This window comes from Plecotus auritus (assembly GCF_963455305.1).
Source record: "Plecotus auritus genome assembly, chromosome: 1".
Lineage (NCBI taxonomy): Eukaryota > Metazoa > Chordata > Mammalia > Chiroptera > Vespertilionidae > Plecotus > Plecotus auritus.
Genome location: NC_137770.1, coordinates 69,029,320 through 69,056,395, shown reverse-complemented (window position 1 = coordinate 69,056,395; position 27,076 = coordinate 69,029,320). Strand labels below are relative to the sequence as shown.

The 27,076-nt window shown below is 40.7% G+C and overlaps 2 protein-coding genes and 1 pseudogene across 3 annotated transcripts; 2 read left to right on the top strand and 1 right to left on the bottom strand.

Annotated features, from left to right (window-relative positions):
- The first annotated feature begins 1,091 nt into the window (after positions 1–1,091).
- EIF3J (eukaryotic translation initiation factor 3 subunit J) lies at positions 1,092–26,942 on the top strand. The gene is made up of 8 exons (XM_080664776.1): positions 1,092–1,255; positions 1,331–1,434; positions 14,234–14,288; positions 14,966–15,057; positions 20,843–20,957; positions 23,127–23,288; positions 25,444–25,517; positions 25,874–26,942. The coding sequence occupies exons 1-8, from the start codon at positions 1,219–1,221 to the stop codon at positions 26,003–26,005; spliced, it is 771 nt and encodes a 256-aa protein (XP_080520902.1). The 5' UTR covers positions 1,092–1,218; the 3' UTR covers positions 26,006–26,942.
- LOC308254140 (large ribosomal subunit protein eL21-like) lies at positions 3,837–4,659 on the bottom strand (annotated as a pseudogene). Its single transcript has 2 exons — positions 4,542–4,659; positions 3,837–4,433 (listed from the first exon to the last, which is right to left on the bottom strand). The product of its transcript is annotated as a large ribosomal subunit protein eL21-like (transcript).
- On the top strand, positions 5,048–5,468 carry LOC308246497 (protein S100-A10-like). The gene has a single exon (XM_080664788.1). It carries the CDS (start codon positions 5,059–5,061, stop codon positions 5,350–5,352), a length of 294 nt encoding a protein of 97 aa, XP_080520914.1. The 5' UTR covers positions 5,048–5,058; the 3' UTR covers positions 5,353–5,468.
- Positions 26,943–27,076: the final 134 nt, after the last annotated feature.

Sequence of the window (27,076 nt, the reverse complement as noted above, 5' to 3'; positions counted from 1 at the left end):
CATATTCAAAAATAAATTAAGAAAACAGCAAAAACAAAATAAAATATCTCCAACTGTTCACTTTTAAAAACACTGCAGTGGAGCCCAATGATCCACAGGTCAGAATGCAGCTTAGCCTATCCGAAGCCCTTTACTATGAACAGTTTACCTGTTGAGTTTATCTCCAATTTCACCACTCAGTCAGGTCATGCACCACTTGTGTTCTTTCTACTAGAAATGCACTTGAGCACATTTCACTTGGTCTTTCAAACTCCAGTTTCCCCCGCACTAATCTCACGCATCCTCCCAACTCCCCCCACGGTTAATGTTACCTTTTTATATTAACCTCACAATGCTGCTTTTTGTTTCAGTCATCACACTGAGTCAAAATTTATTTACGTGTCTATCTTAGCTACTTGATTGTGCGGACCTTGAGGACAAGGCTAGAGTGTATGCCTAGCGCAGACCGAGTTTCGAGGTTATTCTGCGAGAGAATGAATCCTGTACTGGCCTCAAGCGGCTCACAGGAAGGGAAAATCCTCGAGCACTGGTGTTCTCTTCAATCCCTTCGTGACTACCGCGAGGCAGACGTGCCAGGAGCTGAGTCCGAGCACCCTGGCTGGGAAGGCTGCCAGGGACCCCGCCCTCTGCACTCGCTCCTTCCAGCACGCCGGCTTCCAGACCCAGGGCCCCTCGCCCTCAGGGGGTTGGGGAGGCCCGTCCACCGTCCCCGTCCCCACAGGCGGACATGGCGTTCAGAGCCCTGTTCCAAGCGTGGGGGTCTTCTTGGTATCCGCCACCTGCCACCAGCGGCGATCAAAGGGAACGACCGGTCGGGGCGGGGGTGGGATAGGCAGGGAAGGGTGGCGAGGACCAGCAAGGGCCAGGCAAGAGGCAGCCCTGCTAACTTTCCTGCACTCACGTTTCTTCCAAGGGGCCCAGGCTGGCGCGGCGGTCTCCACCCGCTTCCTCTCTCTCGCCCCGCGTCGTTGGGCACTGAATGCTCCGCCACGCCCTCCCGAGCTCTCCGTGGCTCCGCCAGCCACGTCCCACGCCTCCTTCCCGCCCCCGCGCGAGTGTCGCTGCCGCCAGAGGGGGCGGGGCCTGGGCCCGGGCATCCAGTCAGCCACGGTCCCAGCGTGCCCTGCGCGGGCCAACGAGAGCGAATCCAGTGACTCACCTCCGCCGCGCTCGCCCCTCGCTGGCTCTCCCTTCACACACGCTCACACCCGGCTCGACATGGCGGCGGCTGCGGCGGGGGACTCCGACTCCTGGGGTGAGGGGAAGTTCCGGGGGCAGGGCGCGGCCCCTCGCCCAGGCTGGCACTAACGCGGCTCCCTCTCTTCCATAGACGCGGACACGTTCTCCGTGGAAGACCCGGTGCGGAAGGTGGGGGCTGGCGGTACCGCCGGCGGGGACCGCTGGGAAGGCGAGGACGAGGACGAGGACGTCAAGGTGGGTGCGGGCCGGGGCTGCGGGCAGCGCCGTCGCGGGCAGAGTTGCCCACCGCTGGGCGGGCGAATGGACTCGTGCCCAGGGGCGCCGCCTGGGCCTGCGAGCCCTGGGTCGGGCGCGAGCTTAGGGCCCGACGCTGCCCTCTCTCCCTGCGCTCACCCACTGTATGGCAGGGCGGGCAGCATGGCCTTTCGGACTTCCTCGGCGAGGCGGCGGCGGCCCTGCCCCAGCCCCAGCTCTTTGTCGGTCCGCGCCCCGGCCTGCATCCCACTCGCCAACTGGCGACGGGAGGTGACAGCAGCGGCGGGGCGGCCCACGTGCAAACTTCATGGTCCGGAGCCTCTCGCCCCGATGAGGCTGGCAAAGTGGGGATGGAGCCCCACTGCTTATCCCATATGGAAAATCTTGCAACGCACCTCCCTTTTCGAGCTCCTGTCTCCCCAGAGCCAGTAATTCATTTATGTCCCCGTAGGCCCAGTTGTAGAGTTTGTACAATTAGACAAGGAAAATCTTGTGGCTTAGTTTTAACTTTTTCACGCAAGAGAAATAGAAATAGTAAAGCGAAATAACTTTCAGCCTCTCTGCCCACACCCTGTGGTAAAAGGATGAACTGAGTGCTGAAATAGCCAACAGTTAACTGCGCAGAAACTGGGTAGGTAGCCCACAGTGACCTGAAAACTGTAAAATTGACAGAGTGACATTCATCTTAACACGAGAGATAGAAGACTTGGTGGTTGGATTAGAGAGGGGGGGCCAGTGCATCCCTGTAGATGTGATCCAGATTTACCTTCATGGTTCATTTTTGAAAACTCCTGGGGGCTTTATATGGCTTCAGAAACATTATGACTATGGCATTTTTCTTTTCTTTTTTTTTTTATGACTATGGCATTTTTAAAAGTAGCTTCAGAAGTCTCAAGCCCATCATGTTAAGACTCTTAATAAAGTTCTCACATTTTTAAAATATTTGTGCAGATAAAGTTTTGTATGAATTGGAAAGTGGTATTTCGTGATTTTGGTTCATTTAGTGAATGTTTTACTCCCAACTTCTACTCTTTGGCATTCACTTAATTCTACAAGTCCTGCTTGGGTTGAAAAATTTTAAGCTAGATAATTACTATTAACTTAATACTTAGTACTGCTTTCTCCTGAGTCTGATGAGGTGAATGTACAATTTTTTTGAACAACCTGAGGTTCAGAAATGATGGGAGCTTTTCACACATTTGGGTTAATAAATGAGTAGTGTTGTGAAGGTATTTAGACATGGGAATGGATTATGTTAACCCCTTCATTGTAAGATATGTTACTTCCCTACATTGTAGAAGATCTTCTGTTTGGAGCCTTTAGTTCAGATTTGCTCTTTTAATTTTTCTATGTATACTTGAGATACCTGTTAATGAAAATTGGAAATAAATTATCAAATGAGAAGAAAAGATGAGAGAAATCTGGACAAAAGTACCAGAAAATGAGGTTTGAGTGAAGTAATCTGGGCTGATGTCATGAAGTAAACTGCCTGAGATTATTGGATCTATGGTATTAATCCTGATAAATGTAATAATGACCATTTGGAATTAATTTTGGAGATTTACGAGTTTAAAGGACTATAAAAGTCATCTTTCCAATTTACTCTTTCAGTGCAGAATTTCTTTCTTTTATACAAATAGCTTATTTATTTTACATAAACTTTGAAGTTGATCTTGGAGAAGAAAGCTGAACTTGTCTGTTTTATTTCCAAGTTTAAATGTTGGTTTATTTCTGTTGAGTTTCTTCAAGATTCTCATGATAATGATATCCACAGAATAGTTTGATTCCTGGACTCCGGAATCGACAGACCTGGGTTGATATGTTGCCTTGACATTTTTAATATTTGTGGTCATAAGCAAGTTTTTAATCTTTGTTTTAGTTTTCAACCTGTAACTTGTCATTAAGGGAGCTACCTCAGGGGGTTAATTTACATTTTAAATGAGATAGCAGAGGAAGCATTAAGCAGAATTGCCTGATACATGCTAGGGGCACTCAGTAAAGGTTAATTTCTCTTACTTTTTCTGGCTAATGAAATGTATGCTTAGGCTGTTTAGATCTAGTATTGGGGTTTATTTTGTGCCACATTTTTTATTTCCTAAGCTCAGAAGGAGTAAGTTCTCGCCATAATGGCAGTTTACTGTGACTTTTTTTTTTTTAATATATATTATTGATTTTTTTACAGAGAGGAAGGGAGAGGGATAGAGAGCTAGAAACATCGATCAGCTGCCTCTTGCACACCCCCTCCTGGGGATGTGCCCGCAACCAAGGTACATGCCCCTGACTGGAATTGAACCAGGGACCCTTCAGTCCTCAGGCCAACGCTCTATCCACTGAGCCAAACCGGTCAGAGCTACTGTGACATTTATGGTGGTAGTTTTTTTGTGTGTTTTTTTAGGACACAAAGTTTTCTTTAATTATTCTTTGGAGAAAGGGATGCCACACTACTACTCAATTAAGAGAAACATTTTTATCAGTATATAGGTCTTTTTCTTTTTTACGCATATGCCATGAATTCATAGGGAATGAGTTCCAGCAGCTCAGGCTCCTTTCCATTGGTTCTCACAAAGAGTGCTTCTCTGCGTGGAGCAGGCTGACGCTTCAGTGGAACCCAGGTACCTTTCTCTTTGGCTTCTTTTTCTGATCATTTTCCTTCACACTTTTCAGAAAGCTATCTTGGCTCTTAGAGTGCCTAATATGCTCAGTACGTCCATTAATTGTCTTGGCAAGAATCTTGCCCTTAACTTGCTTGTTCACAGTAATGCCAATTGCATGCTGGATGACATGGTAGACTCTTCCAGTTTTGCCATGGTAACATTTGTGGGGCACTCCTTTTTGAATAGCACCCATTCCCTTGATGTCCACAATATCACCTTTCTTATAGATTCACATATATGTGGCCAAAGGAACAATTCCATGTTTTCTAAAAGGCCTAGAGAACATACAGCGGGTGCCTCTCCTCTTTCTCTTTGTGTTAGTCACTTTGGCAAATTACTGGAAGATGGCTGTTCCAGCCGAAAGGCTGAATTTTATGTTTTGAATGGAATGACCAAGTTTATCAAGCAAGTTTTTGCTTGCTCAAAGGTTACCAATCAAAAGTTGAATTTTGTCTCCTTGGATGGTAGTGAGTAATACCAAATATCTGAATTCTAATGTTATAGTAACTAATCCTTTCCTAATGAGATACAAACAAGGTTTAGTCTCCATGAGATTGAGTAATCATAGTGTATTGTATTAATCATCTTAATACAATATGTGAATTTTTTATAATGTTTTTATTGATTTCAGAGAGAGGAAGGGAGAGAGAGAGAGAAACATCGATCGGCTGCCTCCTGCATGCCCCCAACTGGTGATTGAGTCTGAAACCTGGGCATGTGCCCTGACTGGGAATCGAACTATGACCTCCTGGTTCATAGGTCATCCCTCAACCACTGAACCACACCAGCCAATATGTGAATTTTTTAGTCTTCAGAAGATATGTGGAAACAGTAAATTTTCAGTTTATATCAGTATCTAGTGTTTAACCTTTAAGAATATAGATTTAGACTGGCCGCGCATCCCAGCAGCCGATGATCCTGCTGTGCCTCCCGCCAAGACCTCACCAAAATGCCGTCTCAAATGGAACACGCCATGAAAATCATGATGTTCACGTTTCATAAGTTTGCTGGGGATAAAGGCTACTTAACAAAGAAGGACCTAAGAGTTCTCATGGAAAAGGAGTTCCCTGGATTTTTGGAAAATCAAAAAGACCCTCTGGCTGTAGACAAAATAATGAAGAACCTGGACCAGTGCCGAGGTGGCAGAGTGGGCTTCCAGAGCTTCTTTTCGCTAATTCCTGGGCTCACCATCGCATGCAATGACTATTTCGTAGTACACATGAAACAGAAGGGAAGGAAGTGAGCAGTTACTTTGCCCTGATAAGAGTCCTCCCAATGGAATATGTGCCCCACAGCTTCTTCCCCTGTTTCAGAATTTCATGAGCAGATTGGAACTCTTAAAAAAATGTACAAATAAAATCTCACCCCCATTGAACAAGAGAAAGAAAAGCCAATAAAGCCAGATAAGCTTTTGATTTTTATATTGCTTGTATCCTCTTGCCCCCCAATAAACAAGTTTATTTAAAAAAAAAAAAGAATATAGATACAATGTCATTTGTAATGTCCTGGGAAATGAAAGGAAAACTGAGGTCTTTGTTACAGTAATTTACTCCAGTAGTTTACTATCTTTTATAGACATTATAGCATTTTGCTGTGCTTGACTTTTTTTTTTTTTTTTTTTTAAATATATTTTATTGATTTTTTACAGAGAGGAAGGAAGAGTGATAGTCAGAAACATCGATGAGAGAGAAACATCGACCAGCTGCCTCCTGCACACCTCCCACTGGGGATGTGCCCGCAACCAAGTTACATGCCCTTGACCAGAATCGAACCTGGGACCTTTCAGTCTGCAGGCTGACACTCTATCCACTGAGCCAAACCGGTTTTGGCTGTGCTTGACTTTTAAAATAGCTATCTGACAATGGCAGAAGTGGTTTAGGTAAAACAATAGAATTGTTAATATTCATGGAGGGAAAGCCTATGCTTCTTCCACTTAAAAAGGTTAGAACCAGGGAGCATACTTTCCTGTTATACTGGCTTTATTTTACTTTTCTTACTATACTGATGATATACAGAGGCTGTGGGAGGAATTGTTCATTTGGTATATATTGCTGGACTCTTGCCCCGTTGCTGGAATGATGTGTAGGCTGTGTTGACAAGAAGGCAATGAGTACCTATCCACTGCAAGCCGGGAAGGTACATCTTTACTAGTCTCCCAGCCTTTTAGTGGAACAGATTACAAGCTAGATTTATTCAAAGAGTGTACAGTTTGTTTTAAGAAAACTGCTTCTGGTTATGTTCAGTGTCTCAGGCATTTGCTTCTATAACGTTATTATAGAATTTCTTATAAAGATCCTAGAGTTGAAAACTGCCTGCATCATCCTACCTGGAAATAGCACTTCTGAAGCAGGGGAATCTGTGTTTAGAGAAATGGGAGATTGTTGGGAAATATTCAGAAGGTGAGCATTTTGCCAGAAAATGGGTATCTTGAAGTATGTGTGTAATTTATGAAAAATTTAAAACATACAGAAGTAGAAAGAAAAGTTTAATAAATTCATGGCCAATCTTCTATATCCCCACTTACAGCTCTCCTCCCCCAACCAGATTTTTTCCCCCCTTTATTCGATATTTTTCCATTGATTTTTTGGGGAGTGAAAGAGGAAGGGAAAGACAGAAACATCGATGTGAGAGAAATACATTGATTGGTTGCCTCCTGAATGAGCCCCAACCAGGACCTGGGCAGGGGAGGATCCTGCAACTGAGGTATGTGCCCTTGACCGGAATCGAACCCGGGAAGGGACCCTTTGGTCCGAGCCAAACAGGCTAGGGCCCAACCAGTATTTTGAAGAAAATCCCAATTATATCATTTCAATACCCTGACAGTTTTGTGTTTTTTTATTTTTTTTAAGAATATGTTTATTGATTTTAGAGAGAGAGGAAGAGAGGGAATCAGATTGGCTGCCTCCTGCACACCTCCCACTGGGGATTGAGCCCACAACCCTGGCATGTGCCCTGATTGGGAATCGAACCAGCAACCTTTTGGTACATGGGACAACACTCAGTCAACTCAACCACACTGGCCAGAGCAATACCCTGACAGGATTTATAAATGAAAGTTTTTAGTTAGGAAGCATGTTTGCTATTGAAAAATACTTACATAATGTTATTGTAATGCTGGAACACTGGAAATAATTAAGCTACTTGGTTAGAGTTCGGTGTCTTGATCTAGATCTTGCTTAGCGAGGAATTTAAAGTAGTATTGATTGATAACAGTTCAGAATATCAGACAGGCACTGAGAAGGAATTCAGCTGAGTGCTAAACCATACATAATAGGATGGAAAAAACTTAATGAAGTTGAATTAAATGAATGATTTGGTTTCCAGAGACCAGTATAGCTTTAAGATGATGGAAGAATCTTTGAACTTCTTTTAAAAACTGAACTTTGCTGGGAAGTCCAGCCTTGCCTGGGGCCATTACTGAGTTCTGAGGCCTCTCAGAGCAGGTTAGAATAGCTTAACAAAACACTAGCCAGGCCCTAGCTCAGGGGTGGGCAAACTTTTTGACTGGAGGGCCACAATGGGTTCTTAAACTGGACCGGAGGGCCGGAACAAAAGCATGGATGGAGTGTTTGTGTGTACTGATATAAATTCAAAGTAAAGGAGCGGAGGGGAGAGCAAGAGAACCGGATAGAACAGCCGGATCCGGCCCGCGGGCCGTAGTTTGCCCAAGGCTGCCCTAGCTGGTTTTGCTTTTTATCTGAATTTATTGTGGACATAGGCCTGCAGAATGCAGGGTTGCGGGTCAATTCCGGTCATACCTGACTTGACAGCTTGATCCTGGCCCCAGTTGGGTGTAATCGATGTCTCTCACATTGATGTTTCTCTGTCTCTCTCCCTTCCACTTTCTCTGAAAAATGCAGAACATATCCTCTGGTGAGGATTAACAACAACAAAACACGCGCCAGTGAAAGGCTCTTTTCCTGCAAGAGATTATGCTTTATCTAATTCAAACTACTTTGAAGAAAAAGAAAAGGGGGAAGAAGTATATGTTAGTTGGTGGGCTATGGCTATGGGGCAGAAAAATTTTACTGCTCTTGAAGCTACTTCTGTTTGACGATCTATAAATATATCTTGCTTAAGTTGGAAAGCATTTTCAGCCTTAAATGTGTTCTCTAATTGCATGTGACATTCTGTAGTTGTACGTTATAAAAATGACAGACCAACCAACTACTGGCTGCATTGTTTTAAATAAAAAGAAAGCAGGATTTAAAATTTATGTTTTCAATTCTTAGTTCAATTGGGAAGCAGTTTTTAAACTTGAAAAGCAGCCATATCTCTCAGAGAAATGGCTCAAATGATGTTGGGTGTGTGTCTGTAGGAGAAGAGTATAGATAAGCAAGTCGTAGTTTATAAACAGCCTCTGTTCTAAGGAAGCTAGCCATTTTAGGAGATAAATTGTATGTAATAGTTGAAGATTTATTGGCTACCTAAAATAACTAGGTAAGGAATTTAATTAGATATTGATAGGTAGTCTCTTGAAGCAAATAACCATTTAAGGCTTACTAAATTACAGACTTACTCCCTATTTTAAGTGTTAATTTTTTAGGTGTTTCTCTAGGAATCCTTTTTGCATTTTATCTGAATTTATTGTCAGCATTTACAAAGACCTAGTGTTTACAGAAAATTGGGCAGATTTAGACAATTCTACCTTATATTTACTTTTAGAGCACCTGCATATTTTATAACTAGGGAAACAAAAACTCTTTTTAAGTTCCTGGGGAAAGCTACCTGGCCTTTTGCTTTGGGGATTATATCTAGTTGGAAATGTGACCAGTTTCCTTTTTTTTTTTTTTTTTTTAGAAAAGCAAGCAAGAATTTACTGACCACAGCAAAAACTCAGGGCAGTGAAACAACAAAGGGCATGGAAGGAGCAATAGAGCCTAGGCTGGGCTGCTTTGGCTCACTGGGAAGTCAGAGAAAAGGGGGCCCTGGAGACAGGTTCAGGGGGTTAGCCTGGGACGAGCTGCTGCTGCCCATTGCTCCCCTGGTTGCAAGTCTCATGGGGTCCCTTACAGGTTAAGGGGTACTTGCCTGTGGGGGAAGGAGAAGGGAAAGGGAATGTGGAATTCTATCTAGTCTTATTACGTCTGGCTGATGAGACAGTTTAACTTGACTGTATGGGGTAAGATTTTTGCTTTCATGGGGAAACCAGGGACAGAAGGTATGAGGCATAGAGTTAGTGTGCATGACATACTGAGGGAGCAGTGATATGGTAGGGTGGGCATGATGTTTTAATTGGGAAAGGGAATCAGCATTAAAAAAAGCTTTGTTGCATGTTTCTCTATTTCGTAGTTATTGGAATGAGGAATTGCTCATTTTCAGCCATACCTCTTCCTTCTTAGCCTTTTCAGTACCTGAGATGCTAGACTAGGTTCTTAAAATTAGTATAAAATCATCACAGGTAATTTGAGATGGGTAACTTACGTAGTTGTAGCTGGGCATGTTTTCTTTGTAGGAACCATACCTTTCTCTTTGAGACGATTCCAGGGTTGCTCATTCAGAGCTAACTGAAAGAACACATTTTGGTGGGGAGGGACCTAGTTCCCAGATAGTTATATTATACTTCATGACTCAGGTTAGAAGTCATGTTTACCATGACACTTTAAAGGAACTTTGGTCCATTCAGAACATGTTTCTTCATTATTTTTCACTGAGATTGTGGGGTAGCTATTTCTGGGTCTTAGTGTCTTTGGAAAATGGGGATAACACCATCTTAAAGGACTTTTGTGAGGGTTACTGTGTTACATATAAAGCCCTTTGTACAGTGCCTGGTGTGAAGTAAGCACTTAGTAAATGCTATTACTACTACTACTACTATTACTACTACTACTACTACTACTACTACTACTATCATTATCACTATTAGAGTTGTGAATATGCACTTCCTGGAAATAAGCAAATGGTCCTCCTATCTGAAGCACTGCCTAAGCAGCATGCCACTCACAGACCCAGCTCTCCTGTATCCTGTGAAGATTAAAACAACAACAAAATATCTAGTAGTTAACTTTTATTTTTAGTTCTCTGGTTCCTTTCGTCTTGTGGTGTATTGCTATAAGGACTTAAGTAAAACCAGAAAGGTAATGCAAACATTTGCTCTCTAATTTCTAACTCTATTATCTCAGATGTCCCAACAATGACTAGCTGGTTTTCTTTCTTTTTTTAACCAATAACACAGGTTTAATATTTTATTTTTCAATTACAGCTTGCTTTTAATATTATTTTGTATTGGTTTCAGGTGTACAACATAGTGACTAGACAATCATATATTTTGCAAAGTGTTCTCACCCGTATTTCCAGTACCCCCCTGGTACCATACATAGTTAACAAAATATTCTTGACTATATTTACCTATGCTGTACTTTACATCCCTGTGACTATTTTGTAACTACCAATTTGTACTTCTTCCCCTCCCCCCCCCAATATATTTTTTTATTTCAGAGGGGGGGAGAGAGATAGAAATATCAATAAGAAAGAACCATTCATCAGCTGCCTCCTACACACCCCACACTTGGGATCAAGCTAGCAACCTGTTCATGTGCCCTGACCTGGTTCATAGGTTGATGCCCAACCACTTAGCCACTCCAGCTGGGCCCAATTTGTACTCCTTAATCCCTTCACCTCTTTCACCCAGTCCCCCCAACCTCCAGTTTGCTCTTGGTTTGCTTTCATTCTGTGAACTCTAAGCTATGGGTTAAATTGCCAAGGTAAGGTGATTATAAAAATATTTTTACTTCTATACAAGTTCTTTCTACTGTGCTTGCAGACCTCATGGCAGCCTTAATTAGGACTTTTTGTTTCTTTGGTGGACGTACAGATTTTTATTAAGAATCAAGGCTTGTGAAAAGAAAAAAAGAAGGCTTGCTCGGCCCTAACCGGTTTGGCTCAGTGGATAGAGCATCAGCCTGCGGACTGAAGGGTCCCAGGTTCGATTTTGGTCAAGGGCATGTACCTTGGTTGCAGGCACATCCCCAGTAGGGGGCGTGCAGGAGGCAGCTGATCCATGTTTCTCTCTCATCGATGTTTCTAACTCTCTCTCCCTCTCCCTTCTTCTCTGTAAAAAATCAATAAAATATATTAAAAAAAAAAAAAAAGAAGGCTTGCTCGGTCGCCATGGCTGAGTGGTTGACAGTCAACCTATAAACCAGGAGGTTCAATTTCCGGTCAGGGCAGATGCCCGGGTTGTTGGCTCAGTCCCCAGTGTGGGGCGTGCATGAGACAGCCAGTCAATGATCCTCATCATTGATATTTCTATCTCCCTTCATCAGTGAAATCAATAAAAATATATTTAATAAAATAAAAAAAAAAATCAAGGCTTGCCCTGGCTAGTGTGGCTCAGTTCGAGCAGTGAAGGGTTGCCAGGTCAATTCCTGGTCAGAGCACTTGCCTGGATTGTGGGCTAGATCTCCAGTGGGAGGTGGCTTATCGGTGTTTTGCTCTCACATCAATGTTTCTCTCTCCATCTCCCTTCCTCTCTGTCTAAAAACCAATAAAAAATCTTAAAAAAAAAAAAAAAAGAAAGCTTGGTTAGTTTCTATACCTAGACTGATTCAGATTTTATGATCTATTTTGTTATAAAACCAGAAGCTTGGTGTCATATTTAAAGCACATTAGTCAGCCTTTGCATCTTCTAGTAGCGTCAGGACTGCCTGCTCTGCATCTGCCATCCTATGGCTCGGATTCAAATTGTGTGTCATGGTGTGCCTGGTGGTTGCTTAGACAATGTCCAGGCTACCTATACATTAAAGCCCTATTTAAACACAGAGCTGTGTCTATTCTTGTTAAACTTAAACCTTCTGAATTCTGTGGAGCCTTTAGAAAATGGTTTGATAATTGGTTTATTTTTAGCTCAATGACTGTGTTATAGGTAGAAAAGACAGAGTATATATCTACCTTAAAGTGTCCCACCCAAGTTAGCGGAGTGTGTTCCATGAAGCTGTTTATCAGTTCTTGACTCCTCTTAAATACTGAGTATGCAAAATAGTTTATTCTTGTATTATTTATTAATTATTGTATTATTTCCCATACAAACACTATGAACCTAGTTTTGCCCAACCTTGCACTGTATTGAATTCAGTAACCAGGGTTATGCTGTATGGAATACTGCTTGAAAAATTGAGCCAATGGTTAGAATGTTGGATGTTTTTACATATGGGAAAGTAAGAAGGGTAAAGTACTTACTTTTTTATTTTAAAACAACTATGAATTTAAGAGAGGGTTTTAGTTTTGGTTTGATTGTCCTGTGTGGTGGTTTTTACTTTTATTTATTGATTTGAGAGAGAGAGAAGAAGGGGGGAGGAGAGAGGGAGAGAAGAGAGATAAATACTGATTTGTTGTTCCACTTATTTATGCATTAATTGGTTGATTTTTGTATGTGCTCTGATCTGAGATTAAACTCGAAACCTTGGCATATTGGGATGATGCTCTAGCCAACTGAGCTACTTGACCAGGGCTTGTGTTTTAATTGTTAATGGAGAAGCTTTTTTATGGAATTAGACAAGTTGATATCAAAGTTAATATGGAAAAACAAACATGCAAGAATGGCAGGAAAACACAAAAAAATCTACAAGAGGAGACTAGCCCTAGCTTACATAAGAACATACTATAAAGTCTATGTAATTAATTAAAACAGTCTGGTAATGATGTATGAAGAAACAATAGATTAGTGGGATAGTATAGAAAGCAGATATAGACCAGATGCCTATGAAAATATAGTATATGGTAAATGATGGGGCAAAGATGGATTTTTTAATAAATGATGCTGTTACAGCTAGGTAACCATTTGGAAAAAGATAAAATAGGTCCATATTTCACACCATACAAAAGAAACTCCAAATGGATCAGATATCTAAATGAAAAAAACAATAAAATCATACATGTTCTAGAAGAAAATTCCTTGCTGTAAGAAAATCAAGAGGCAATAAAAGATTGATAAATTTTATTGCATAAATGTGGTGAGCTTCATAGCAATTCATGGGGAAACACTAGAGGCATTTCCCTTAGAATAGATCAAGGCAATAATGCCCATTATCTCTCCTGCTGTTCACATTGTGCTCTAGGGGTGTAGCCAGTTGCACTTAGATAAAATAAATCAGTTGTGGAGGCATAGAATTGGTAAAGAAGAATTAAAGGTATCTCTTGTTTGCAGATGATATGATAGTATACTTTGAGAACCCTAGAGAACCAGTGATAAAACTAATTTAAGTGGTAAATGAAATCAGTATGGTAGGCTATATGTCACCCCAATAAATTCAATTAAAAAGCTAAAAAACACACACACACAAAAAAAAACCTACCCTAGCCAGGTAGCTCAGTTTAGAGCATTTGTCCCCACACGCCAAGGTTGCAGATTTGACCTCCCGTCAAAGCATATACAAAAAAACAACCAATGAATGTATAAACAAGTAGAACAACAAAATCGGTGTCCTCTCACTCCCTTCCTTTCTCTCTAAAATAAAAACCAAAACCAAAAACTAATAGCTTTTCTATACACAAATAACCAGGACATAAAAGGGAAAAAACACACAACTCTATTTATAGTAGTAACATGGAAGATGAAATGCTTGGGAATAAACATAAAGAGAAATGTGCAGAAAGAAATTAAAATAAAAGGAGAAATGTGCAAAACCTCTAAAAGATAAATTTTAAACCAATCCTTGAAAGATACAGAGGTAAACTTGAACAAATGGAAAGATAGTCCTTTTTCTTGGCAAGAACAGCTCAGCATAAGATGACAGTTCTCCAATATAAATTTATAAATTTAATGCAGTACCAAAAAAATACCAACAAGCATGTTTCTGTGGAGTTAGACAAGTTGATAATAAAGTGCACATGGAGCCAAAACCGGTTTGGCTCAGTGGATAGAGCGTCGGCCTGCGGACTGAAGGGTCTCGGGTTCGATTCCGGTCAAGGGCATGTACCTTGGTTGCGGGCACATCCCCAGTGGGAGGTGTGCAGGAGGCAGCTGATCGATGTTTCTCTCTCATCGATGTTTCTAGCTCTCTATCCCTCTCCCTTCCTCTCTGTAAAATATCAATAAAATATATTATAAAAAAAAAATTAAAAAAAAAAAGTTCACATGGAAAAGTAAAAATGCAAGAGTTATTAATGGAGGTTCTTTTCTTTAGGATAATTGGGATGATGATGATGAGGAAAAAAAAGAGGAAGCAGAAGTAAAACCAGGTGAGCCACTGGGGTTTCTACATTTTTGGTTTTATGTCTTGGTGAGTATCTGGTACTTATGTTAAGACAAATGAAAGAAAACTCACAAAATTGAAAATTTTGGTATTTAGAAACCAAACATCCTTCCATTCCCACTTTATTCTCTTCTCCCTGCATCTCTTCTCTCATCTCAAAACATTATTAGATTAGATACATGCTTTTTTTTTTCTTTTTTTTTTTTAGTGTTAGGAGAGAGTAAAGGGTGTGGTATCACAGCTGAATGATCTAAGTCAGGGGTGGGCAAACTTTTTGACTCGAGGGCCACAATGGGTTCTTAAACTGGACCAGAGGGCCGGAACAAAAGCATGGATGGAGTGTTTGTGTGAACTAATATAAATTCAAAACCGGATAGAACAGCCGGATCCGGCCCACGGGCCGTAGTTTGCCCAAGGCTGATCTAAGTCCTGCCTAAAGGACTATGGGGAAATATGAAGGCAGGTATTTGGGTCTTAGGGGTCAGGTTAGAGAGGAAAGGAAGAGTTCCAGAACTTTCCCATTCTTATTTGCCAAGAAATCACCATATGAAATTGGAGCTGGGAGAGGGTTGACCTCTTGAAGTATACAAGTATCATGTTTGTCTCATCCATAAACTGGAAAATATTAAAAATAATTTGATTTAAATATTTCTTTACTTTTAGAAGTAAAAATTTCAGAAAAGAAAAAAATAACAGAGAAGATAAAAGAGAAAGAACGGCAACAGAAGAAAAGGCAAGAAGAAATTAAAAAGAGGGTAAGTACTATTGATTTTCTAAAATATAGAACTCTCATATCAGTAGTAGTACAGTGTCTTAACAGGCAACAAATATTACCTTGAAATTTGAGGGGCTTTGTAAAGACGTTAAATGGACACCATCAATTTGTTAATCCCAAAACTGAATTTGTGGTTTTTACAAAAACTAAACCCAGAAACTTGAAGTATTAGAATGCCTTTCAAGTTTTCACAAACATTCGGGAACAGGTATGATTGTGTAATGACCATAGTCATATAAAAAGTGTCCGTTTCTCTGCCAGGCACTATATGTTTTTATTGTTGAATATTTGGAGCAAGATCAGGAATCTTGTATTAATTTGTGTTGTTTTTTTAAATAGAAAACACATTTAAATGATTCAAAAATCAAAATAAGCCAAAACCGGTTTGGCTCAGTGGATAGAGCGTCGGCCTGCGAACTCAAGGGTCCCAGGTTCGATTCCGGTCAAGGGCATGTACTGTGGTTGCGGGCACATCCCCAGTGGGGAGTGTGCAGGAGGCAGCTGATCGATGTTTCTCTCTCATCGATGTTTCTAGCTCTCTATCCCTCTCCCTTCCTCTCTGTAAAATATCAATAAAATATATTTAAAAAAAAAAAAATCAAAATAAGAAGCACTCCCAATCCTTCACTCATTTATCCTGTTTCTCTCCCTGTATCCCATAAGTAAATATTGTTTTCTTATGTTTCCAAGGTGTCTTTATATATTTGGATACAACTGTATAATCTTATTTCTTTTTTATAGTTTCCATCTTGCTTTATTTGGTATAGCCTGGAGATCTTTCCATATCAGATTATAGTTTTTTTCCATTGACTTTTCATTAAAAATTTCAAGCACAGAAGTAAAGAAAATAGCATAATGAATAATCATACAGATCACAGTTGTTAATATTTTGCCATATTTGCTTCATCTATTTTTTGCTAAAATAAATAACAAACATTCATTTTATAATTGTCCCAAAGTGGAATACTTCAGAGCAGCGGTCGCCCACCAGTGGTCCATGAGATCTGAAAGGTTGGTGACCGCTGCTTTAGAGGTAATGCTGTGTTCTTCATATTGCTTCACATCACATCAATAGTCATGTAATGTCTGTCCTATTATTAGTGATGCTAAAATTGATCACTGGGTTAAAGTTGAGACAGCCTGATCCTTCTCATAAAATAACATACACTGAGTGGCCATATATATATATGAGGCTTGGTGCATGAATTCATGCATGGGTAGGGTCTGGCCAGGGAGAGGGAACATGGGCAGTTGGCCGGCCTGCCTACTGGTTGAGGGGACAATTTGCATATTAGCCTTTTATTATATAGGATATACACTGAGTGGCCAGATTATTATGTGTTCAGAGATCATAATAATCTGACCACTCAGTGTATTTCTTCTGGCAAATAATCCAGTTTCACGTCAGCTTCTCACCCAATAGTTTTTTTTTTTTTTTTTTTTTTTAAATATATTTTATTGATTTTTTACAGAGAGGAAGGGAGAGGGATAGAGAGTTAGAAACATCGATGAGAGAGAAACATCGATCAGCTGCCTTCTGCACACCCCCTACTGGGGATGTGCCCGCAACCAAGGTACATGCCCTTGACCGGAATCGAACCTGGGACCTTTCAGTCCGCAGGCCGACACTCTATCCACTGAGCCAAACCGGTCAGGGCTCACCTAATAGTTTTGTATCACTGATGATCATTGCCTAATTATTTCATTAGATATTGCAGAACAGTGATTTTCCTCATTCTGTGACTTCTCTTCCCTTTTTTTTTATTGGCTGGCTGTTTTTTTCTTCTTTTGCTACTTGGTTCCTTTGGATATGGTTTGTACTAGAAAGGCAGAGTAATTCTTTTCTTTTTAATTATCAATTTTTTCAGAGGGATATAAAAATTTCATGTGATGAAAAATGAGGGATTTTGTGGATTTTATTTTTTTATTTTGAGTAAATTTATGGACTTGGAGATTTTTATAAATTCTTTGTGCTTTACTAAGATACAGTAGTTTTTTTGATGCTCAAACTGTCCCAACTTTGGCCCCAGGAGTTCCTTTAAGTAGTTTCTATCTTTATCCTTCTCACAGGGACGCCATTAGTCTTTGAAAGCTTCCTTGTTTTCTGATACAATAAGAAGTGCCAGCCTTACCTGATAAACATTCTTCTTTAACCCTGGAATTATTCCTCTGAGGGGTTTTTTAGTGGAAAATATTTAGAAGGCCAAATCTAGATGCTTGTAGTACTTAGTGTTATTGTGATAGTCAACACCCCTTTTAGTGGATTAATAAGCTAGTAAAGTAAGGTGTGTGTGTGTAATCATTAGTTCATATTGATATTTTTTTTATTCTGACAATTAACACTTTTTTTTTTTTTTACAATACCAATATTACTAAAAGGTAGAGCTACTGAATGAATTTTAGGATTTCCTTGCAATTCATTTTGAGCTTTGAATATGTCCTGCTAAGGATGTATAATTATGTCCTGGGTTCTAAAGTCATTTGAATTCTCTTCCCAGTGGCATTATGTCTAGTTCGATACACTTTTTTTGTTTCAGATTTTAATTTAATTTTTTTTTTTTTTTTTTAATTCTCACCTGGGAATCAAACCCACAGCCTTTTGGTATACAGGACAACTCTCCAACCAACTGAGCCGGCTATGGCTTAACTTTATTTATTTTTTTAAAATATAGTTTTATTGATTTCAGAGACAAAGGGAGAGAAAGAGAGAGATAGAAACATCAATGATGAGGATCATTGATGGGCTGCCTCCTGCATGCCCCACACTGGGGATTGAGCCCGCTCCAGCATGTGTCCTCACCAGGAATGGAACTGTGACCTCCTGGTTCATAGGTTGACCCTCAACCACTGTGCCACACTGGCCAGGCTTAACTTTATTTATTTACCCTGAGATATGTTCAGAAGTCAAAAGTTCTATTGATTGGATCTTTCTTGGTCATTGAAGTTAGAATTATACTTATTTTGTATTTTGTTCTATCTTGATATTAGTCTCTAACATAAACTTTACTTTTTTTTCTAATTTTTTTTAATGTATTTTATTGATTTTAGAGAGGAAGGGAGAGGGAGAGAGAGATAGAAACTTCAATGATGAGAGAGAATCATCGATTGGCTGCCTCCAGCACGCCCCCTACTGGGGATCGAGCCCACAACCCAGGCATGTGCCCTTGGCTGGAATTGAACCTGGGACCCTTCGGTCTGCAGGCTGACGCTCTATCCATTGAGCCAAACCAGCTAGGGCTAAATTATTTTTGTTTAAATTATTACATATGTCTCCTTTTTCCCTGATCGAACCCCCCCCCCCCCACCGCCACTCCCACCCCCCAGGACAAGCCCCTACCACCCCAGTGTCTGTGTCCATTAGTTATGGTAATATGCATGCATATAAGTCCTTTGGTTGATCTCTTATCCCCCCCTCCCCTGCCATAAATCTTTATTGTTGAAAGTGTTACATATATTCCCTTTTCCCCCCCACTGACCCCTTCCAGCCTGTCCCCCACCCCAGGCCTTCACCACCCTATTGTCTTTGTCCATGGGTACATACAAGTCTAACATAAACCTCACTCTGAATGTACTCAGTTTATCTTAGGCCAGGTATTGAGTTAAGATATATTTAGCTTTGATGCAGGAAATACTTGATGTCAACACTTAACTATTAAACAAATAAGATATTTCCCCTTTTCTTTCTAGCAAGTGAGATTTTCTAACTTGGCATAATGAACTTTCTCATTTCATCTCCATGAGAAATAAAATGATCTATTTCAGAAGTGGACTTCTGAATCAAAATCTTCAAACTGCATAGGCATGGATAATTATCAATGACACAAATTCCCTTCACTTTTTCCCACTTAGATAAATACTAGTATTATCAAAGATTTCCCCTTATTGTAGTAAAAGCAGTGTGTGTGTGTTGTAGAAAATTATATCACAGTATATAGAAATGTTAACTGTCATTTCAGTGGTGTGTGACTGGGAAATAAGTGTTTTTATGCCTGCATATTATTATCATATGGATATGCCATACTTTATTTAATCATTTGGTTGTTGAACATTCAGTTTGGTTCTAAATTTAGTTGAAATTATAAATAAAGACTTGATACTTATTACCAAGTTGCCCTAGAAGATTATTTCAGTATACAGTGTTAGCAGCACAATGTGAGTGCCATTTTCACTCAGTCTACAATTTCAAATCTTTTTTTTTTTTTTACAATTTCAATTCTTTATTTTAAAAAAATATATTTTTAAAAAAATATATTTTATTGATTTTAGAGAAGGAAGAGGGGAGAGAGATAGAAACATCAGTGATGAGAGAGAATCATTGATTGGCTGCCTCCTACACACCCCCTACTGGGGACCGAGCCCACAACTCAGGCATGTACCCTTTGCCAGAATTGAACCTGAGACCCTTCAGTCCGCAGGCTGACGCTCTAGCCCAGGGGTGGGCAAACTTTTTGACTCGAGGGCCACAATGGGTTCTTAAACTGGACCGGAGGGCCGGGACAAAAGCATGGATGGAGTGTTTGTGTGAATATAAATTCAAAGTAAAGGAGCGGAGGGGAGAGCAAGAGAACCCTCCGCTCTTTCGGCTCCGCGGGCCGGATAGAACAGCCGATCCGGCCCGCGGGCCGTAGTTTGCCCATGGCTGCTCTAGCCATTGAACCAAACCAGCTAGGGCTTTAAAAAAAATACTTTTGTTGATTTCAGAGAGAGAGGGAGAGGGAGAGGAAGAAGGAGAAGGGGGGAGAGAGAGAGAAATATCATTGATGAGACAGAATCATTGATTGGCTGTCTCCTGCACGCCCCCTATTAGGGATAGAGCCCGCAACCCAGGCATGTGCCCTTGACTGGAACTAAACCCAGGACCCTATCCACTGAGCCAAACCAGCTAGGGCTCTCAATTTTTTATTTTTTAAAAAGGTTGTAGAAATAAACTCAGTCTTCCTGGGTTCGAATCTCAGCTCTTTTCCATTACGAGCTGTGTTAACCTGTTACCATGCGCAAGTTGCTTAACCTCTCTGTGCCTCAGGTTTTTTCCCTTTAATATTTCGATAAGAATATCTAAAATGTTTAGAAGAATGCCAAAATACAGTATGTAAATACTTTTAAGTGTTTGCTATTATTTATGACTAGAGGCCCGGTGCATGAAATTCATGCACTTGGGGTGGGAAGGTCCTTCAGCCCGGCCTGCACCCTCTCACAGGGAGCAGGCCTAAGCCGTCAGCTAGACATCCTTAGCGCTTTCGTGGAGGCGGGAGAGGCTCCCACCATTGCTGCTGCGCTCCCAGCTTCTGGCTGGGAGGCACTCCTCCTGTGGGAGTGTACTGAGCACCAGGGGGCAGCTCCTGCATTGAGCATCTGCCCCCTGGTGGTCAGTGTGTATTATAGCAACCAGTCATTCCGCTGTTTGGTTGATTTGCATATTAGCCTTTTATTATATAGGATTACATGTGCTTATAAAAAAATTCATAGAGCCGAAACCGGTTTGGCTCAGTGGATAGAGCGTCGGCCTGTGGACTGAAGGGTCCCAGGTTCGATTCCGGTCAAGGGCATGTACCTTGGTTGCGGGCACATCCCCAGTGGGGGGTGTGTAGGAGGCAGCTGATCGATGTTTCTCTCTCATCGATGTTTCTGGCTCTCTATCCCTCTCCCTTCCTCTCTGTAAAATATCAATAAAATATATTAAAAAAAAAATTCATAGAAAATAGGTGTACTGGGTCCACCTATCATGATTCCAGTCCTTTTAAAACTTCACTTCTGTATTATTTTAGTTAGAAGAACCTGAAGAAACAAAAGTACTAACACCAGAAGAACAATTAGCAGATAAACTGCGGCTAAAGAAATTACAGGAAGAAGCAGACCTTGAATTAGCAAAAGAAACTTTTGGTAAGTGGGAGATACTGAGGTTCTAAGTAATTACTGTGAAAATCTTAGTAGTTATGAAAGTTTAGAAAACATCTTTTTTGAAGAAACATATTACTGGCTAATTTAGATATTAGCAGTTTTTATTCTCTTTCTATTTGAGGTTTCAAATTAATGATGGTAGAGTGAGATGCATATTTAGATTTTTGAATAATTATGTTTTGAGTATCAAATAAAATATATTTTTCTAAAATGTTTTTAATTGATTTTTTAGAGAGAGAGGAAGGGAAAGAGAGAGAGATAAAAACATCCGTGAGAGAGAAACACTGATCTGCTGCTTCCTGCACGCCCCCCACCAGGGATCAAGCCCACAACCCAGGCATGTGCCCTGACCAGGAATCGAACCGGCAACCTCTTGGTTCATGGGTTGATGTTTAACCACCAGCAATACCAGCCAGGCCAAATAAAAGATTATTAAGATAAAAAGTCATTGGACCCAAATAAAATCTACCACTTTTTAAAATGTATTCATCAACTGTATGAAATTTGGATGGAATGTGAGGTCTGTAGCTTTGAGATTTAAATACCAAACTACCTGTAGGGCTGTCCTGTTGTCTTAAGTCTGGATAAGACTTAGTATTGCATGCTAGTGCTGGGAGGGAGGGGTGGTGGTGAGAGGGTGGTATTCCACTTTGGCTGTGCCTTCTTATGCTCAGAGTAATTTCTTTCTGCAACCCTTCCTGGCCCTCACCATGCCCTATCTCTAGACAGCTTCCATTTTTTGTGCCATACCTGCAGCTGTGGTTAGTGCATGAAGTAAAAGACATGCTCAAGGTCCTGTAAATAGATAAGTTCAGAGTGTCCCAGGGGGAGAGTTACATGGCACAGAGGGTAAAAGAAAGGAACATGGCCAGAGAAAGTAAAAGCTCTCATTTTAACCAAGTTTATTGTTGTCAGCTGTTGAGTACTTTGCAGAGTAGATCATATTGAAACAGTTAAATAATTGGAAATTGAAACCTAGAGCCAAAAACGATCTAGTTTTTCCCCCATTCCTTTTCTTTAAAATGATCAAGCAGGCTGACTGTAGTAATCCTTTCCTTTTTATGGGAAGTGTGACCTTATCCTTCACTGGGCCACTAGTAATCTCAAGAGTTGCTGTTAATGCTCCTGTACACTGGAATGTGCTAGCAATGTCTTAACTGCACCTATCTCATCACAGAGGGCACTCAGCCATTCTCTTGTGTCTTCAAGGTTGGTAAAAGCCGCCCACGTGTTTATTAAAGAGAAGGGTTTATGTGGTACCCGTAAATTCTAATATAGGACACCAGTTACAGATTAAAAGGCAAAAACATGCATACATACAGTCATCATTGGGTTAATAGGATTTCCGTGTTGTGTTTCTCGTATTAAAATACTGAATCAGTGGCATTGTTAACAACTAATTTACTTTAGACTACTGAGGACACAAAAGTGTATCGACATATTTTTCTGTTGGGATTTAACATGTGGTTTGCTCCTGCTTAGCTTCTAGAGTGAGTTAGCTGGATACTTTCACAGAAACCATCCTTTTCTTTGCTTTTTTCCTTCTCTCCCCACTTTACTCTGGGCTGTTCTTGGACAGATGCTTTAAGAGCATCCTTTTGTGCTAGGGACTCTTTGGCATGGCAGTCTGCCAAAGCCTGTGGGCCCCTTTTTAATCTGATGTTTTTAAATGCATAAAACAAAACACATAGGATTTTACTTACAAAAGAAATCTTTTATATTGAAATAACTATCAAAATATTAAAATAACTGGATACAATAATTACATGCTTCTTTATTAATGCATTGAGTAAGACCTAGGGCCAGTCAAATAAATAATGTAATTTTAAAGTAATAATGACTGTGAATAATGTTTCAAGATATCTGAGACAACTGTAATGTGAAAGGAAAATATCTGATCTCTGTTGGTAGCAGTTAGGTTTTGCTACTGTGATTTGTTGTCTTTAATCAAAATGGAAGGAAACTAGAGGTTAGTAAAAATAAAAGCTATAATTTTTTTCTCATCCAAATTCACAGGCCCCCTGAATTCTGTTCAAGGCCCAGGTTAAGAATTTCTGCTTTAGAATGAAGTAGCAGGGTTATTCAGATATCTAACTGGTTTATAAACTTTAAAAAATCTTTGATATTTGCAGTGCTCCCTTTCTATTACAGGTGTTACTAATACAGTTTTTGGAATAGATGCTATGAACCCATCTTCAAGAGATGACTTCACAGAGTTTGGAAAGCTACTAAAAGATAAAATTACACAATATGAAAAGTCATTATATTATGCCAGTTTTTTAGAAGCCTTAGTTCGAGATGTGTGTATTTCATGTAAGTAATTCTAATCTCTAGCCCCTGTGGGTGGATTTTTAGTAAGGGCAAACTCAAGAAAATGGAGGTTGACTTTTTTGGGGGGGGTGGGAGTAGGAATGCTATAATATACAGACTTAGTATTTAATTTTTAGTAGTTAGAGAATGGTGTTCTGCAAACATGCAATTAGTTTGAATGGTTTTGTTCCTTTTTGAGGCTGCCTTCTTAATGTTTTACAATGGTTTCCCAAGGAGACATCTGAGATTTGTTGCCACAGCAGCTAATATAACACTAGCTTATTGTTTTATCTAATTATATCTTGAAAGGGGCTAGGAAGTGTCTTTTGGGGAAAATGTTCTCTGGGCATATAAGATTTTAGAGCTGAGATGACAGCAACTGTATATTCATTTTATAAATGAAGAAGCCTGTGACCAGGTACAAGGTGCTCAACAGAGCTGGCATCTGTTCTCTGGGTCCATGGGTGTGGTGCTGTGACCTGAGAGAGGAGTCAGTCACACATTTCAGGGGCTGGGTGTGGGAGTGACAACCTGGGGTGTGCAGCACCAATACGAAGAGACTGGTTTTGCTAGTATTTACTGTTTTTAAGATTGGGGAAAAGGAATTTTACATAATGGATTTTAAATTGGGTTTTGAGAAATTATTACTAAGTTGGGTGTTATTTGATGAGTTATATCCCCAGAGTTGGTCTTTTCTGCATATACTCTTTTTCCTGTTTTTGAAGGAGCTCCCTAACCAAAACTAGATACTTTTTTGGTATCTAAAAACTGTTTTCAGCTTAATCCTCCTATAAAAAAAAGAGGTAATAATGCAAATTAACCCTCACACCCACAACCAGGCCAGCAGGGCGGTTAGTGAGGGATGACCAAACGACTGAACAAGCAGGCTGTGTGGGGCGACCAGGCCGGCAGGGAGGAGTCAGTTGGGGGCGATCAGGCCGGCGGGGGTGCGGGGGGAGGCAGTTAGGGGCAACAAGGCAGGCAGGCAGGTGAGCGATTAGGAGCCAGTCCAGAATTGTGAGAGGAATGTCCGACTGCCGGTTTAGGCCTGATCCCCGGGATCGTGCCTAAACCGGCAGTCAGACATCCCCTGAGGGGTCCCGTATTGGAGAGGGTGCAGAATTTTGTGCACCGGGCCTCTAGTATTTTTATAAAGATAGAAGGATATATTGTTGTTCACTAAAAGAGGCTTTTCTCCTGATAGCACACAGATTTCTGAGATAGCTACTACTTTCATTCTAGTTCCTGTGCAAGGAAATGGAGACTCCAGGGGGTAGGGAGTTGTCATCTGTAGATTTAAGAATTGTTATTCCATGTTCATTCAGCTGCTCCTCACTAAGCATCAAGGATATTATGGAAGGGCATGGTTATCTGTATGTTTGGTGGGGAAGAGAGAATAGGAGGGAACACTGAGCTGTAAAGACAGTTTCTCTTTGGTTGGCATTGGTGTCTTGGTGATAACAGGTCATTATGAAGATAAATTTTTGTTGCCGAGTTTGCCATTTTATCTCATATAATAAAAGCTTAATGAGCTAAGTGTCCGGTCAACCGTTCAACCAATCACAGCGTAATATGCTAATGATATGCTAAGGCCACTCACCCGCCTGCTATGACGTGCATTGACCAACAGGGAACAGTCGATCGGTTGACCAGTCGCTATGACGTGCACTGACCACCAGGGGGCAGACACTCACAACTGGTAGGTTAGCTTGCTGCTGGGGTCCGGCCTATTGGGACTGAGGGAGACGGGCTGGACACGCCCTGGAGCTCTCCCGGTCCCTCCCTCGCTGGCAAACCTCCCATGTCTCTCCTCAGCCCCAGTCGCACACCAGTGGAGTCCCCAAGCCTGGCCTGCGCCCTCTTGCAATCCGGGATCCCTAGGGGGATGTCAGAGAGCCAGTTTTGGCCCGATCCCACAGGCCAGGCCAAGGGACCCCACTAGTGCACGAATTCATGCACTGGGCCTCTAGTTTTTAATAGTTCTCATTTGTATGCCCGATCATATGTCAAACAGGAGAATTACAACCTTTTCAAAGTTATTGAAGTTAATGATAGACAAATTGGATTTCTCATGGCACATGGGGAATAATGTATATTTTGTCTTTACTTATTCCTCAAAATGATTAAAAATTAGTGGCATACTTTTTTTTTTTTATAGTGGAAATTGATGACTTGAAAAAGATCACCAATTCACTGACTGTGCTTTGTAGTGAGAAACAGAAGCAAGAAAAGGTAAGAGCAAGCTGTGTGGGGCAATGTGTATTTCATTAGGATGGTGGTGCAGGCATAACATTCTTAACAAGTATGGGAAACTTCAAGGTCCAGCAGTTTACCAATACCATTTAAATTGGAATAGAACAGTGTGAGTGTGAGTGACTTTTACTCTCTCTTTTTTTTTTTTCAAACATGTTCACAGTCTTGGTTTCTGAATTAATAGTAGAAATTGCCCTGGGTTGTCTGGGAATCTCCCTTAGAGAACTTAAGTTTTTCTGTGACCAGAGGCTTTGGTGTCTCTTTGAGGGTTGCTGTACCAGATAAGATACACTTGGTAGATCAAGTCTCATGAATTGACTCTCTTTTATCTTTAGCAAAGCAAAGCCAAAAAGAAGAAGAAAGGTGTGGTTCCTGGAGGGGGATTAAAGGCCACCATGAAAGACGATCTGGCAGATTATGGTGGTTATGATGGAGGATATGTACAAGACTATGAAGATTTCATGTGACATTTTATCTTCTCTGGTGTCTTCTTTCTGTTGCCCACAATCCCTTCAACATGTAGCACAACTTCCTTTCCTTTCAGTTCTGCCAAATGCTACAATCAGAAGTGCAGTATCTTTTGTGCTGGTTACTTAACCCCTTGACACTTAGGTGCTAATGTGCAAATGAGGGAACTTGGATCTTGCTGCCAAGGGGTTAAAATTGGGAACCTCAGTTGCTACTAAATCATAGTTTTAAAAAACACACAAACTTAATAATGTTGTCATTGTTGCTATCTGATTCTATAGCAGCAGTCACTAAATTGGAAACAAAGGTTGCAACATGACAAAAAATTGTGTAGTATTGACCAGCACCATTCAGTAATACAGCCTTAACCATACCTCCTTGAACTACTTCATAACTTGTCAAGAAAAGCAGTTCGCAGCAAGGGCATGTGGTGTGCACCTAGTATTAAAATTGCTTTGTCTTAAAATTGAGCGTGAGGATATTAAACATACATTGTGAAGAAGACTGCTTATGTCAGAGTGAAGATACGGCGGCTGAAAAGCACTAGTTTGATACTTAAAAACTAAATGACCAAAACCCTCCACTTTGAAGCTGAAGAAGGTAAACCTCTCCGTTATTGTATTACAAGTTGTGGAATCTCTTGAGTGCATATTGTCTAGTGTATCAAACTATTCTACTGATGAAGTACTTCAGATGGGGGAGGGAAACCCTAACTGCTTTTTTTGCCTGATTGAAGTGTCTGAGGAACAAATCTCCTTTGTTCTTCTGGGCTGCAGTGAAATAACTTTAAACAGGGTTTTGGCATTTCCTTTCCTTTATAAAACATGCTCAGCAAGTTGCACCAGTTAACTAGTTTGGTAAATTGTTATGTTAACAATTATGACATCTGCAATGTTTTATAAAGCAACTAATTTAATAAAATCACTATTGTGAGGACTTAAATTTGGTGTTATCTCCCAAGAGATATTTTTGGAGAGTATAGAGCACAGCTCTTGGGACTAGAGTTCTCCATATACTTAACAAAGCTTAATAAATGCTTGATGAGTAGTTAATAGCTTTAAAACAAAAAT

What these genes read in the sequence shown, in the direction of transcription:
- EIF3J (XM_080664776.1), top strand. Translation starts at nt 1,219, where the DNA reads ATGGCGGCGGCTGCGGCGGGGGACTCCGACTCCTGGG. An exon ending in GGGGGACTCCGACTCCTGGG is followed by an intron (nt 1,256 to 1,330) that starts GTGAGGGGAAGT and finishes TCTCTTCCATAG; the next exon opens with ACGCGGACACGTTCTCCGTG. An exon ending in ACGAGGACGAGGACGTCAAG is followed by an intron (nt 1,435 to 14,233) that starts GTGGGTGCGGGC and finishes TCTTTTCTTTAG; the next exon opens with GATAATTGGGATGATGATGA.
- LOC308246497 (XM_080664788.1), top strand. Translation starts at nt 5,059, where the DNA reads ATGCCGTCTCAAATGGAACACGCCATGAAAATCATGATGTTCACGTTT.